Below are 16,135 nucleotides of genomic sequence, written 5' to 3'. Positions count from 1 at the left end.
GGACTGGAAGTAGCAGAGTTTGAAGCTTTAAGCCAGGAGAAAGGCTATCTGGATTCAAAAGGAGGACTACATTAAGTGTTTGTGAAACTGCACACTCCCCAGCTGGGCATACTCAAAACCAGCATTTTAAGAAGTTGTATTTCTCTTTAAACTTAGCTCTGACAAAGAAACACTTGTGCATCCACACTACAAAATCAAATAGACAGGCATGCATTAAGGGCCAAAATCTATCTTCAGTTACACCCATGTAACCACATTTAAACTGTGGAGTTCCGGGGTTGTGTAGGAGAGCATTAAAATGCCTGCAGAATGCAAATTGCATGGAGTTTTGTTCACAGTTAGAGGAGCTCAGCAAATTGCCTGCCCAGAAAAAACCCTTTCAAAATAAGAAAAAAACCATCCAGCTGGAAGGTGTTTTGTGTCTGTAAAGCCGCCTTCGTTCCACTGAAGCTTGTGACTTAATTGGAATACTTGAGGAGTCAGTTGAAAGGAAAATGTGCACTAGCTTATTGGGCTCATGTTTCTTGCTCTGGCTGCGGTTCCAAGAACTTGAGCAGGTAAAATTAGCAAGCAAACATGAGCACTGAGAAATTATTTTCTCTGGATCTTTGTTGTCAACAACTATTACTTGAACGCAGCATTTTTGTTTACGACCAAAGCAAATCCCAGTTTTAGCATTCCTGGGTAAAGAATTCCCTGGGAATGGAGGAAAATGATTATCTCAAGATGTCGTCCAGAGACGCAGGACACAGAGGAACCCCTGCAGAATCTTCCTGGTCTTGGGTAAGGCCTTATGATCTAAGTCTACATACACAACATTTTAAAGCAGTAGAAGAGTTTTACTAACTATGGTATAAAACCCCATATATCAGACAGAGTAGAATGGGCATCTACTCCACTTTTCTACAGCAGTGTGTTTAACTGATGATTTGATTTTCATTTCTATTTCCACCTACAGACATTTACAAATATATTTGAAAAGGGGGGAGGGTGTGTTACTTAATCATGCTGCGGATCCACACATTGGAGACTTCAGGGCAAGCAATGCTGTGCATGTACTGTTCACTTTGAGAACCTGTGGGCTGAATAAAGCATTGCTGGTTGTTGCATACTTAGAAGATGGTCAATGCTCTAACGTCAGTTTCAACTTTTTTGTAGAAGCATAACTCTGAATTTCCAGATTTTAAAGAAGGGTTAATTTTGTTAATCTTTAAATTTAAAAATGTCCTGGCTTTTAATTTTAATGTATAACACCAATGTTCTACCAAGCTGATTTCTTAAATGGTATGTATTTACAAACTTAACTTAAGATAAAGTTATTATCTTGGAATTTCCTTAGCATTTTTTTAATTGTCAAGGAAAAATATCACAAATATTACTACACGGAACTGTTTATTCTGCACCGAGTTGACAACTGTGTATATTTTGAACTTCTGCTTGCAACAGATGCACTATAGTTCATTCAAAGGAACTACTGTTGCCTTCTTGAAGTTCTTAAACCTGAAGTTCTACTGAGAACTTTAAAGAGTGTGGGAATTTTGCCTCCACTAACTTATTGAAGTGCTTACACTCAGTAGGAGTATGGTGACTAGTTCAACTGTAGAGATCTCTTAGGAGATGCAGAAGACTATAGAGACCTTAGCATCCATAAGAGAACTCATGTATTTGAAAGATTCAGAAGTCCACAGTAAATAACTCCATGATCAAACCTTCCCCCAAATATTGAAAGATGCTCATTCTAACAGAAGAGAGAATAATAATGCACATTTGGTGTGTCTAGGACAAGCTATTTTTTATTTTGAAATATGGTATTTTATAAAAATAATCTCCCAAAAGTGAAAATTCTCTCACTTTTAGAAATACCCTCAAAAATGCTTCCTCTGATTCACTGCAGAGAACACACACATAAAATTTCATGCAAAGGGATTATTTTTACTTGAGGAATGTTGAGAGAGGTCACACATAATTTTCCTTTTCAGGGAGAGGAATGGAGAAATAATCTCATAAAACAGAGACAAATTATGTCACTTAATGCATCACTGGAAGGACAGCATGTAACATGTCTCTGAGCATGGTCTAGGAATTTAAATAGAACCATCATTCAGTTTTATAATGGAAATCTAGTTAAGAGCTTAACAAACCACCATTGTTGTTCAGTAATAGGATAAGTAGGAAGGATGGACTATGGATTAGAATCTTGCATAACTAGTTCTGTCTCTTTGCCCTCTTTGATTATTTTCTATCAGTTACAACAAACATTGTTTCAGGAGAAAATTCTAAATGATGTTTGCCTTTATGCTAATGTATTTTATGGGCCCCCTGATTATTCAAGGACCCCTGCTTTCAAACTGCTCAAATTCAGATTCAGTGGCAATAGAACTAGAAGACTAAGTTGCAACACAATTATTCAGCCTATGATTCTGGCATATCTTACATTTTTTTTTTAAAACCCCAGGTAAGTCCAACAGCTGTGTTTACATGGCCATTAACAGGTCTTTGGATTTGGGTTTATAATGCAGCAGATGATGATATGTTGAACTGCAAAATGAGCACAGTGTAGAGAGAGGGAAAAAACTGATATAGGGTCAATCATTCCCATCCTCCTGTGGGCAGGGGAGGAAATCATTACAAGGTCCCTAATGGTGTCTGCTGACATCCTTCCCACTGCCCTCAACTCCTGACCATAAGGAAGGATTTGCTGCAGCTGTGCTACTAGAGCACTACACAATCTTTTCTTCTGAATTGGGTGGAAACTCTCATGGGAATGATGCCAGACAGATGGCAGTAGGGACTGAAATTTTCTATCTATCTGCAGTATGGACAGAACATGGGGAAGGGCAGTGTAAGATTCCTACACTTCCCAGGTGTCTAGGGTAGTTAATCTCTACACCCAGTCAATAGCTAGCCTCTTGTCTATTCTATTTAGGATTTTTATAATATGCTCTTTTCTATGGTATCTGAGCACCTGTTGAAATTGGCCTCAAGGGTGTTGGGAATTTGCCTACCTGGGGAAGCTATTGGGACTTAAGCTAGGCTGTGAATGTAAAGCTCAGTAAAGGTACTCCGGACATTCTTATTCTGCATTAACAGTGTCCATATGAGGAGCTAGTGCGGAATAGCTATGCAGCAATTGCTATTTTGGGATACTTCCCCACGTAGACAAGCCCTTAGTGCCAATTGGTGGTCTTTTCCGTGATGTGGGCACCTGACCACACTTGCAAACTGGAAGGATACCACACCTCTCTCACTCCAGTGAACAGCCACCATATTACCGTTTTTGATCATTATTGATTTGGTTTGGTTTTAACCTGTGACAAGTAATATTTACTTGTCTGGTCAGCATCTCCCATTGGCTAGATTAGGTGGCTCCCTGCCTGGCATGCTGTGTTTGTGTTCGTAGTTGAAGGCACCTATCTCTCTCCATTCATTGGATAGGAGCCTAGACACTGAATTCAGGCTTTGTAGATCTCTGTGTTGTCCCTGTGATTTTCTTGGGCTGTGTTATAGGAAACGTTATAAAATATATTGCAAATGAAGATGCAAGCTGTGGAAAAATGAATTGCTTGGCTGAGAAGTGATCAAACACTTGAATAGGAAAAGAGGGAACTGCAAGGGGATGGAAATGTACCAGGATTTTTCTTACAAAAAATCACTGTAATCTGCAAGCATCTTGGAGGTAAAGAAGGCGTCTTTTGCAAGGCACTGAATGTCACACGTGCCTTCAGTGCAACATGAACCTCCTGGCCAGTTTCTGAAACACCAAGGACATGAACAGTTGTCACATTTGAGAGTTCTGCTCAAAACATGAAGTGTTAAAGGCCTAGATTCGTTAGAGGGATTTTGGTAGCAACAACCAATCTTCAGAAGTGAATTGCCTACAACTTTTGTGAAGATCCGCCATATAATGCTTACGGGTGCAGGTGTGAAAGAAATGCACGTAGAAAATTTTCTCTTTCATTTAATGTAACCGTTTGCATATCTTTGAAAATTGAAGCAATTCATTTCCATTTCCTACGCAATGCGAACCTTAATGTAATTCTCTGACTGTCTCAGGGCAGGTCTACACTTAAAATGGTGCCTCAGTGAAGCTGCACCAATGCAGCTGTGCCACGGCAGTGTATAAGTGAAGATGCACCTATCCTGAGAGGAAAGCCTCCCCCGTCAGCGTGGTTAATCACCTGCAGGAGAAGCAGTAGCTGTGTCAATGGGAGAAGCTCTCCCATTGACATAATGCTCTCTACACCAGGGGTTCGATCGGTCTCACTGTGTCGCTCACGGGGGTGGATTTTTCATACCCACGAGCGATGTAGTTCTATCGATATAAGTGTGTAGTGTACAGCTGGTTTCACGGTTTTATCCTGTTGCCCATCACCGTAGTATCTGAGCACCCTGCACATAAAATCAACAGCACGGTCCCTAGTGGATGTCCCAGAGTCTCTGGCTCTTTGCATTGACGGGTAAAAGCTCTGTTTGGGGGTGAGGCAGTGGGGTTGGTTTTGGTTTTACATTTTATTAATATTTTCTTTGTTTGGCTCCTAAGGTGTTGGGGCAGAAGGGATGTCGAAGTTGTGTCAGTCTCTTTCATAATACTTTCATAATACTTTACTAAAGAACCCAGTTACCACACTTTGAATCATCACTGCGTAACAAACTGCGTAACAAACTGCAGCTTTATCTGTACAGCCACCTTGGCTGGCAGTGGTGCAAGAATGTTCAAGTACCAAACCACAGGCCTTTATCCCTTGAGCTAAAGGAGAACCCTTGCAGTGGTCACTGAGTAGCAGGAGGTTATAGTCACTGTGGCTGGGCACTGGAGGTAGATTTGATCACTAGCAATAACTGAGTATACCACACAAGCATTTTACAAGCACAGTCTCAGGACTCTGTGAGGAAGGCAAGGAAGTATTTTATAGATGCATTTATTTAGATGTTTATAGAGACACCTACTTTCAGGAAGGCCTTGCAACCTGATGTTTTAATCAGTATTTATAGAGCACCAAAACTTTGTACGCTGCTTTAGGGTCTTTTCCACATTGTGATCAATGCAATGGTTTCCATTGGATTGGGATTTTACAGGGATACAAATAGATCTATTCTCTGTCTCAAAGAGCTTACAGTCTACATGCAACACATCTACAAATTGAAGAAAGGAGAAAGGAAGTGGCAGGGATTCGACACACTCCTTCTGAGAGGCATATCTGCTACCCTTGTCAATTTTCCCCTGGCACTTTTTTCCAACATATCATTGAAACTTTTAGAGAATCAGAGAAAGTTTTATCTCTGTAAGCAGGGAATGAATTTTTCCCTGACAGCTAGCTGAGAGAGAGAGAGAGAGAGAGACTTTGGGTGTGTTTATGTAAATACAGTTTGCTCCTGCTCTGCTTAAATATCCAGCAAATAGAGTGTTTTGCTCAAAGTAATCAACTTTGGCTGGTGCTGCGTTACAAATCACTTTAGTACTGAATGCAGGGGTAATGAAATGCTGTTACCAAAATGTTGTAATTATTGTAGGAATACAAGGAAGCAAGACTGTGCTTAACCTGTTCCAAATGAGGGGGTGACACTTTCAGCTGAAAAGACCTGGTTAAGACAGTGAAGGTAAGAGGGGTGGGGACAGGTGTTCCAGCCAGGAGGATTGCAAACCCTCTCCAAGGGTACACCTGGTCTGGTTTAATCTGTTCCTCCTTAATGCTCAAAGAAAGAGCTAAATAGGCTTCATTAGGAGCTTCTTTTGTTGTTTTAAATGCTCAATCAGAGCTGAAATCACTTGAGATGGGGTAGTGTTTCAGCCTGCAAAGAGCTGAGCTGTAAATCACTAAGAGACTGACGTACAGAGGTCACAGCAGTGGCTGGAGAGGCTCAGGGAGCGGCCAGCAGGGTGGCTGGTGGAGAGGCACAGCGAGTGGCCTGCAGTCGAGTGCCTGATCAGTGGAGCAAGTAAGGTGCCTCCTTACCTCTACCCAGGGTGGGAGGTGAACTCTGCAGGTGCACCTCTTAACTCTGGGTCTGCACTGACCAAGGACAGCAATTATGCAGGGTGTAGAGAAGGGACGGGTACATTAAAGGGACTTTTGGGTTGCTGAACTTAAGAACCTGAGGGAAAAGGACACTGCCCAACTTACTTGGGATTGCGTTTTTGCTCATGGTTTATGTTTTTGAACTCTGTTTGTGGGTTTTTCCAAATTAACGCTGAGTTACTTCCCTCCTTTTATTAAAAGTTTCTTTTATACACTCAGACTCTATGCTTGTGAGTGGGGAAGTATTGCCTCTCAGAGGTGCCCAGGGGTGGTGTGTAATTTTCCCAGGTTACTGGGGGGGCTTAAGCCGGTTCTGTTTTGTATCTGTGGAAAGGTATTGAACCCGGCCCTGTTGCTGCTAGCTCCGCCTGGCGGAAAGGTTACATCTGGATTTTAACTTTATTTCCCCACTAATATTATTTCCTGACACACACCATAAACTCCTCATCAGTGTGATGGGACAGCAACAGTGACTTGTACCACTGCTTATTATTTAATATTATTTCATGTAATTAGTGGCTTATTTTGTAAAACACCATACAAGAATTAATCCCAATCCTATTGAGCACTAGCCCTTACTGAGTGGGGAGCCAATGCTAATGAGGTCAATTCAGTCATGGTAGATGTGGCCCATTCCCAACAGTTGACAAGAAGATGTGAGTATTAACAGAGGGAAAATTACTTTTTGTAGTGACCCAGCCACTCCCAGTCATCTACCAATGTGATATATGCCATCATGTGCCAGCAATGCCCCTCTGCCATGTACATTGGACAAGCCAGACAGTCTCTACACAAACAAATAAATGGACACAAATCAGACATCAAGAATTGTAACATTCAAAAACCAGTAGGAGAGCACTTCTATGTCCTTGGACACTTAATAAGAGACTTAAAAGTGGCCACTCTTCAATAAAAAAACTTCAAAAACAGACTTCAGCGAGAAACTGCAGGACTGGAATTAATTTGCAAACTTGACACCATCAAATTAGGTCTGAATAAAGCCTGGGAGTGGCTGGGTCACTACAAAAGTAATTTTCCCTCTGCTGATATTCTCCCCTACTTGTCATCTATTGGAAATGGGCCACATCCACCCTAACTAAATTGGCCTCCACTGACCCCCCACGCGGAAAGGCAACTCCCATCTTTTCAGGTGCTGTGTATTTATACCTGATAGGGCACAGCTTAATGCATGGAGGTATTCAGTGGCAGAGGCCAGGAAAGAATTAAGCGAGCATGAAGAGCAGAGACAGGATGCGATGCTGAGGCTAATGGGGGAGCAAACGGACATGATGAAGCGTCTGTTGGAGCGCAGGAAAGCCAACGAGAGCACAAACCCCCCTCTGCATCCGCTATATAACTGCCTACCCTCCTCCCCATGTTCCATAGCCTCCTCACCCAGATGTCCAAGAATGTGGTGGGGAGGGGGAGGGCTCCGGGCACCCAGCCACTCCACTCCAGAGGATGGCCCAAGCAACAGAAGACTGTCATTCAAACAATTTGATTTGTAGTGTGGCTACAACAAGCAATGTGGCCTTGTCCTTCCTTCCTCCCCCACCCCACCCCACCCGGGCTACCTTGTCAGTTATCTCCCTTTTTTTTCAATTAATAAAGAAAGAATGCCTGGTTTCAAAACAATAGTTACTTTATTTCAAAGGGGGGAGGGTGGTTGGCTTACAGGGAATTAAAATCAACAAAAGGGGTGGGTTTACATCAAGGAGAAACACACACAACTGTCACACTGAAGCCTGGCCAGTCATGAAACTTGTTTTCAAAGCTTCTCTGATGCACAGCGCGCTTTGCTGTGCTCTTCTAATCGCCCTGGTGTCTGGCTGCTCGAAATCGGACGCCAGGTGATTTGCCTCAACCTCCCACCCCACCACAAACGTCTCCCCCTTACTCTCACAGATATTATGGAGCATGCAGCAAGCAGTGAAACAATGGGAATGTTGGTTGTGCTGAGGTCTGACCTAGTCAGCAAACAGTGCCAGCGAGCTTTTAAACATCCAAAGGCACATCCTGCCACCATTCTGCACTTGCTCAGCCTATAGCTGAACTGCTCCTTACTACTGTCCAGGCTTCATGAGCCATGGGAGCAAGGGGTAGGCTGGGGTAGGTGCGACCACGCTGTGTTGCCAGCTGGGAGAGAAGCCTGAGGCAGAAGCCTCCAGCTCGCATGATATTCCAGGCAGGACTGAATCTCCATGAGACGAAACTTAAAGAAGAGAATGACCTGGAGTCTCTGGCTCCCATTCGGTGCTCCAAGAGGACGATAGCCATGTCTGTCCAAGCGCCCTTGATCGACCTCACTGAGGTCTGCCAGGAGCACCCAGGAGACATATGATGGCTATCAGTCCTACTGCACCATCTTCCGAGAAGGCAAGGAGCTGCTGCTGTGTAGCAATGCAGTACCGTGTCTGCCAGCAGCACCCAGGAGACGTATGATGATGGTGAGCTAAGCAGGCTACATGTTTGCCGTGGTATGGCGTCTACACGGGTAACCAAGGAAAAAAGGCACAAAATGATTGTCTGCAGTTGCTTTCACGGAGGGAGAGAGGGAGAGGGGCCTGACAACATGTACCCAAAACCACCCGTGACAATGTTTTTGCCCCATCAGGCATTGGGAGCTTAACCCAGAATTCCAATGGGCAGCGGAAACTGCAGGAACTGTGGGATAGCTGCCCACAGTACACCACTCTGTAAGTCGATGCTAGCCACGGTAGTGAGGACGCACTCCGCCGACTTAATGCGCTTAGTGTGGACATACGAAATCGACTGTATAAAATTCTAAAAAGCGACTTCTATAAAATCGATCTAATTTCATAGTATAGACAAGGCCTAAGTCTCTAAGATGCCACAAGGGCCCCTTGTTTTAATTTTTTTGTAGTGGAGATATTTTTTATTCATGAGGTCCTGAATAAATAAAAATCAAAGGTGAGAAAACTAACCAAATGGTAGCGACTGGTCCAGCAGAACTTTACTCATGTGAGTAATCTCCTTGAAGTCAATTACACTCATCACATGAATAATGACTACTGGTAGGGGTATGATTTTGCAGGATCTGACTCTTATTTTGGTATACACTGTATTACTGTTTTACTTTTTCTCCTCTCTTCCTCATTTGCAGCATCAGTCTTGCACTTGTAGCCTTTGAGTTAAATGGTAGATGTGCATACAGTATTTGATGCACAAACCAAGCATGAGATTTTAATATTTTGTTAATGATTTTCAATAATGATCCACTTCCACGAAAAGCACATACCAATTTTTACATAGATTCATTTTCACTCTAAACCAGTGGTTTTCAACCTGTGGTCCGTAGACCCCTGGGGGTCTGCAGATTATGTGTAAGGGATCTGCAAAAGGTTGTTGTTACCATAAAACAGTGGCTTTCAAAGTGTGGTCCATGGACTCCTCTAGGGGTCTGCGGACTTCTAAAGATGTCCACACCTCCATTTGACATTTTTAGGGGGTCCGCAAATGAAAAAAAGTTGAAAACCACTTATCTAAACTGTTCCTATGTTTGACTTTAAAATATGATTTATTAATTTTTTAAATTTCAAAATGGCTTTCAAGCAAAAATAAATTTATGTTTCAAACCTCTGAAATCTGGAATGGTTTTGATGAAAATAGCCTTTTTATAAAAATGGTTCACAAGAAACCAAATGTGTGGGTCACAAAATGGCCTGGAATTAAATGAACATTGCCTGATAAAGTTCCATATGCACCCTTCTGACTTTTTAATACTCTTTTGATAGACCAAGTGCTCTAAAGCTCAATATAGCTGAAACAAAAGTGACCTCCAGTGGCTACATGTATTATTTCTGGCTGATGTCAATTTATCTTCTTTTTTGTTAGTACAATGGTTTTCAACCTTTTTTCATTTGCGGACCCTAAACATTTTTGAATGGAGGTGCAGACACCTTTGGAAATCTTAGACAAAGTCTGCAGACCTGCCCAGGGATCCATGGAGCACAGGCTGAAAACCACTATGTTGGAAGAAAGAGTAGAATCCCAGTGACGTTTTGGGATATGAGTGTTTCATTCATAGTAAAAACACTGAGGGTACAAAACAATCTTACAAAGTCTTAATATCAGTGTCTCTATATAACAGATATACAACTTCCACACTTGAGCTCTGACCCTGTTAGGTGAATTATGGGGGCAGACCCTTGACCAGACACAGAGCCACACTGAAATCAGTGGAACTCTGCACAGATGCCAGGTTCCCTCTACACGGTTCTCTTTGCGGGATTGAGGCCTAGTTTGCTAACTCTGTGTAGTAAAACCTTGCACTGCTGAAGCTATGCAAGTAGCAAGCTACTACAGTTGTGAAATACCCTGTTAAGTCATAATTTCTGAGAAGTTATCCTGTCAAGAATCAGATGCAGGGTTCTAAAGGTGAATTTGTACACACAAATTCAAGCTCCAATTGTGGATTTTTTGTCAAAACAGTAATAAAACTATAAAATGAAAGTATTGCCACTTTTTCTGCCTTCTCCTGTATATTTAATTTTATTAAAACCTTATTATTTATTACTAATATCTTATTATTATTTGGGAAAATTCTCTGCAGGAACTAATAGTCACTTAGGGTAAGATTTTTAAAGGTCCCTAGACAACTAAATATGTAGCTAGCCACCTAGTGGGATTTTCAAATCATCTAAGCTGGTTGGGCAACTAAACTAGCCTTGATTTCAATTAGAATTAGGTGTCAAAATACCTTTGTGAATCCCTCCTATGGGTCTTTGAAAGTCTGCCCTTAGTCTCTCTGTACAGCAGTTCCTCATCTGTAAAACGGAATAATAGCACTTCTCTACCTCACAGGTGTGTGGTGCAGATAAGCACATTAAAAATTGTGAGACGCTTGATGCAACAGTGATGGGAGCCATGTTAGTAGCTAAGATAGCTAGCTAGACAGTGAGGGGCTCTCACTTCAGGGTAAATTTTTAACTCACTCTTGCTCTGCCAACTTCTGCTTTCAAGTCATCCTGTCTTGAGGATGTCCGCCTGGATCTTTCCTGGAAAGTCAGTTCTACTTGTTATTCATGGAACATTTTTGTGTGGACAAAAAATGGCCGAGCACTTACAAAGTCCTTCTTTTAAAGCTTTTCATTTGTGTGTATATTAGAGAGATGCTTTTCAGGTACCACAGACACGTAAACAATAGCAATGTGGCCTAGTGAGCATCATGCTGGACTGGGTTTCAGAAGACCTGGGTTTTATTCTGGTTCAACCATTGGTCGAACTTGGTCAGGTCAGCCATCTCTCTTGCCTCGGTTTCCCCATCTGTACAATGGGGATAATGATGCTGCCCTCCTTTGTAAAGTGCTTAGAGACCTACTGATGCAAAGAGCTATATAAGAGCTAGGGATGATGATGATGATTAAATATACTGTATATTGCAAAATAACTCCCATCCCCTATGGAAAAGTATAAAAACTAACATTAGGATAAAGCAACAGGAAGAGTGAAAAAGAAATTATCTTATTTTCAAATTCACTGCCCACTCTGCTTTCATCCAGCACTCCTGTGTTAGATTTGTGATGTAGGAGCACTCCAGCTGATAGAATAGAACCTGAAGAGATGTCCACAAAGCATCTCTACAGCAGCACGCACGCGCCCCTGTGTGTGTGTGTACTGCATGCTTTACTCATTTGTGAGTCTGTTTTCAAGTTGTGTGTGTGTGTACGCGTGCGTACTGCATGCTTTACTCATTTGCGAGACTAACTGCTCTCAAGTTCAATGTGGAGCTGGGGACTCACTGAGAAGGTTATTGGTGCTAAGACTTGGTGAGCGGTGACAGGAGTGAAAAGGGACAACTTGATTACTCTGTTTTTGAAGTCTCTCCTTGAGAGTACTTGGAAGATTAAAAGGAGAGCACGGAACATTCTCGCACATAGAGTTTGAAAGAAACCTAGAAGAAATTTCCAGAGGGTTCTAAGTTTCTGTGAGATGTAGGTTAGTCTTTTTATAATAGCTGACTTAGATTAGGAATTATGTGGTTAACAATTTACTGTTGATGTATTTTTCCTGTAATATACACTGTCATCTTCTTTCTGTTGTTGTGTGTACATAGGTCAATTCCTGTTGATGTCAAATCTTACGATGTTTTTGCTTGTTTGTACATATTCTGCCCACAGCATTACATTTCAAAGGAGCTTGATCCTGTAACACTCATGTGAGTAATGCCATTGATTTCAACATTCCTCCTCCTCTGATGTATACTGGCTTAGAGAGTGGGTATGATGGACACATTTCAGTAGATTAGGAGCTAGCAGAGTGTTGAAAGCAGTCCCTGAGAATCTGTGAAGTACAAACAAGAGGGAAGAAGAAGAGGAGGGGCTGGCCTTTTATCATAGAATAACCCAGTGGCAGAGAGAGAGAGGTGATTTATTAATAGAAGTTTGGCAGACATACTGTACCAATATTTATGACTGCAAGAACAAGACTAGATCATGTTTCTAATTTCTGGCTGGCACCACTTGCCCAATGGGTGATAGGTTAACAGAGAAGGGGAACAAAATAGTCAATTTTAGATATTTAGTGTTTTATGCATGGTGGCAGCTTTAGGAGAAAGGAACATTTTTATAGGCACATTGAGCCTGGTCAGGTTTGTGGACTGAGGACCCAGTTTAACAAAGTATTTAAGCAAGTGTTTGACTCTGAGACTGTTGGTAATCCCGCTGGAGTCAATGGGACAACTCACATGTTTAAAGGTGAGCTTGTGCTTTGCTGAATAGGAGCCTAACTGTGTTTCTGGGAGAAAGGCTGTGCTAAAGATGGAGGCTTCGGACAGAGGGTAGAGTCTGAGAGAAGGTATAGGAGGAAATGGAGGCAGGGACAGTGTAGAATAGAGGCTTAAAAAGTGATGATGGGGACCTTGAATCTGAGGCAGAAAAGAAGAAGCCAGTGAGTGGATTTGAGGGTGGGTGGGGTGACAGATCAGAGAACATGTCGTTAAGGGCCCAGATAAGATCCGTGAAACATTTGCCTCCCAATTAAGCCCTCAAAATGCAATTGAGAAGCACTTAACTAGTGCATTGGCCTTGAGCTAGTCCTCTGCAGAGGGATGAATGTGTACACTCCCATGGAAAGCATAGCCTGGTATGGACAGGGAAAGGTGGACATGTGGTCATGGCCTACTCAGGAAAGAATTTCATAGCTGTCATAAATATAAAGGGAAGGGTAAACCCCTTTAAAATCTCTCCTGGCCAGAGGAAAAATCCTCACACCTGTAAAGGGTTAAGAAGCTAAAGGTAACTTCGCTGGCACCTGACCAAAATGACCAATGAGGAGACAAGATACTTTCAAAAGCTGGGAGGAGGGAGAGAAACAAAGGGTCTGTGTCTGTCGGTATGCTGCTTTTGCCGGGGATAGACCAGGAATGGAGTCTTAGAACGTTAGTAAGTAATCTAGCTAGGTATGTGTTAGATTATGATTTCTTTAAATGGCTGAGAAAAGAATTGTGCTGAATAGAATGATTATTCCTGTCTGTGTGTCTTTTTTGTAACTTAAGGTTTTGCCTAGAGGGATTCTCTATGTTTTGAATCTAATTACCCTGTAAGGTATCTGCCATCCTGATTTTACAGAGGTGATTCCTTTATTTCTATTTACTTCTACTTCTATTAAGAAAACTGAATGCTTTTTTATTGTTTTCAGATCCAAGGGTTTGGGTCTGTGGTCACCTATGCAAATTGGTGAGGATTTTTACCAAACCTTTCCCAGGAAGTGGGGTGCAAGGGTTGGGAGGATTTTGGGGGTAAAGATGTGTCCAAACTACGTTTCCCAGTAAACCCAGTTAGAGTTTGGTGGTGGCAGTGGATATTCCAAGGACAAAGGATAAAATTAATTTGTACCTTGGGGAAGTTTTAACCTAAGCTGGTAAAAGTAAGCTTAGGAGGTTTTCATGCAGGTCCCCACATCTGTACCCTAGAGTTCAGAGTGGGGGAGGAACCTTGACAATAGCAGTGCTGGTGAATGAGATAAATTTACAAATGAAAAGGCTTGGAGCTGTTTGTGTGCGTGGAGAGGCAAATCCTGGTCCCATTAATGCCAAAGAGTGTTTTTATATTTTCCTGTTTTTCTTTATTTTTTTTCGGAAAGGGGAGAGAAAAGCAGGTTACAAATATACAGAAAAGAACTAGTAAATTCTGCAGTCCTTACACAGTACATGATTCAGTGACTTGAGTCTTAATTCAGCAAACACTTAAGCATCTGCTTACCTTTTAGGCCTGTTCAAGTCAATGGGACTGCTCACATGCTTAAAGTTAAGCACATGCTAAATTGCTTTGCTAGATCGGGGCCCAAGTCATTTAATCACATACCGTTATGCAATAGTCATATTTCTAGCACATTTTCTGGGTTTGGTCATACAGTACATTGGCCACTTGTTCATAAGAGGGTTTCTTTCCGTTCTCCAATTAGATTCATGATCTAGAATGTTTAGGTTGCTGGGAAAGGTCACAATCTGCTATTCGATTATTTGTTTCTGTTCTGTCGTGGTGTACCAGCCACGCACCATATCATGCATCTCAGCTGTCATGAAGCCCTGCGGTAGCGTGAAACTGGTAAAGCCCATTAAGAATCTGGTAAATCAGGTTTGGATATGTTTCCCAATTTGTATTTATTTTCGGTGGCTTGGTGGTGGGACTGGGTGCATGGAACTTGGTTGGGAGTTCTGGGTGCAAAGAGGTGTGCTTTAGGGGGATGCACAGGAGTTAGGCAGATGGGGAGGGTGGGTCTCACCTGGCATCGGCCGGGGCATCCCCATCCCCCCACCAGTGATTTACCTCTCTGCCAGCTGCTCTGGGTGCCCAAAACTACACACCTGTACCGCTGGGGAGGGATGTGTGACTGTTCTTGCAGTTTCCTTTGCTCCCCCCTCAGAAAGGGGACATGATTTCTGTGTGTGTGCAGTGGTGTAGAATTCCCCCAGGAGTACTTTGACTATGGGCACACTATGTTAGTAATGTCACTTACTGTTCCTACACATCACCTCCGTTCTCCAAAGGATCATGTTTCATGCTGGCTATGGCATGCTGAGGTTGGCTGGGCAACTTAAAACAAAGCGGAAAAGGGTTTGTAGGTGACATGTTCCTTTAGCCTGGCTTTTGTCAGAAGTGGAATGCTGCTGTGTCCCGGAAACCTGTGGATCTCAAGATTCACAGATTTCAAGGCTAGTAGGGACCATTGTGATTATCTGGTCTGACCTCCAGTGTAACACAGGCCATAGGACTCCCCCACACCTCCGCACCCCCCACCAAAATTCCTAGAACAGATCTTTTAAAATTGTTAGTGATGGAAAATCCATCATGACCCTTGATAAATTATTCCAATGGTTAATTACAGTCACTGTTAAAAATTATGCCTTATTCCCAGTCTGAATTTGTCTAGCTTCAAGTTCCAGTCATTGTATCACGTTATACCTTTCCCTGCTAATTGAATAGCCCATTATCAAGTATATGTTCCCCATGTAGGTACGTATAGTCTGCAATCAAGTCCCCTGTTAACCTTCTCCCGGTTAAACTATCTAGATTGACCTCCTTGAATCAATCACTATAAGGCATGTTTTCTAACCCTTTAATCATTCGCATGGCTCTTCTCTGAATCCACTCCAATTTATCAACATCACTGTTGAATTGTGGACATCAGAACTGGACACAGTATTCCAGTAGTGATTGCACCAATCTCCAAATACAGCGATATATAACCTTTCTACTCCTACTCAAGCTTCCCCTGCTGATGCATCCCAGGATGGCATTACCTTTTTTGGCCACCGTGTTGCACTGGGAGCTCATGTTCAGCTGATTATCCACCATGGCCCTCAAATCATTTTCTGAGTCATTGCTTGCCCCATCTTATAAATATGGCCTATGTGCTGTGTTCCCAGATGTATACATTTACAGTTCACCATATTACAATGCCCAGCTTTTGCTTGCACCCAGTTTATCAAGAGATCCAGATTGCTCTGTGTCAGTGACCTGTCCTCTTCATTATTTACCACTCCCCCAATTTTTGTGTCATTTGCAAACTTTATCAGTGATCTGCCAAAGGTCAGAGACAGGCCCTGATGCCTGGCTCACATGGCAGCTTGGGTCTGGAAAGAGCCATTCTCCCCT

At 42.4% G+C, this 16,135-nt stretch overlaps 1 protein-coding gene across 4 annotated transcripts in view; it reads left to right on the top strand.

Moving 5' to 3' along the window:
• Nucleotides 1-483: 483 nt before the first annotated feature.
• Nucleotides 484-16,135, top strand: part of LPIN1 (lipin 1) — a 106,927-nt gene continuing 91,275 nt past the window's right edge. For 2 of the 4 annotated variants that reach the window (XM_048845532.2, XM_048845531.2), the window contains exon 1: nt 485-783. In XM_048845532.2, coding sequence (XP_048701489.1) covers nt 703-783 — 81 coding nt within the window. In that variant the 5' untranslated portion in view covers nt 485-702. Of the gene's footprint in view, nt 784-16,135 lie in introns of all 4 variants that reach the window. The other 2 variants (XM_048845530.2, XM_048845534.2) reach the window with 2 other exon arrangements.

The sequence above is a fragment of the Caretta caretta genome, chromosome 3 (assembly GCF_965140235.1).
Source record: "Caretta caretta isolate rCarCar2 chromosome 3, rCarCar1.hap1, whole genome shotgun sequence".
NCBI classification, from domain to species: Eukaryota; Metazoa; Chordata; order Testudines; family Cheloniidae; genus Caretta; species Caretta caretta.
The sequence above is the reverse complement of the archived record's forward strand: the minus strand, read 5'-3'. Positions and strand labels throughout refer to the sequence as shown.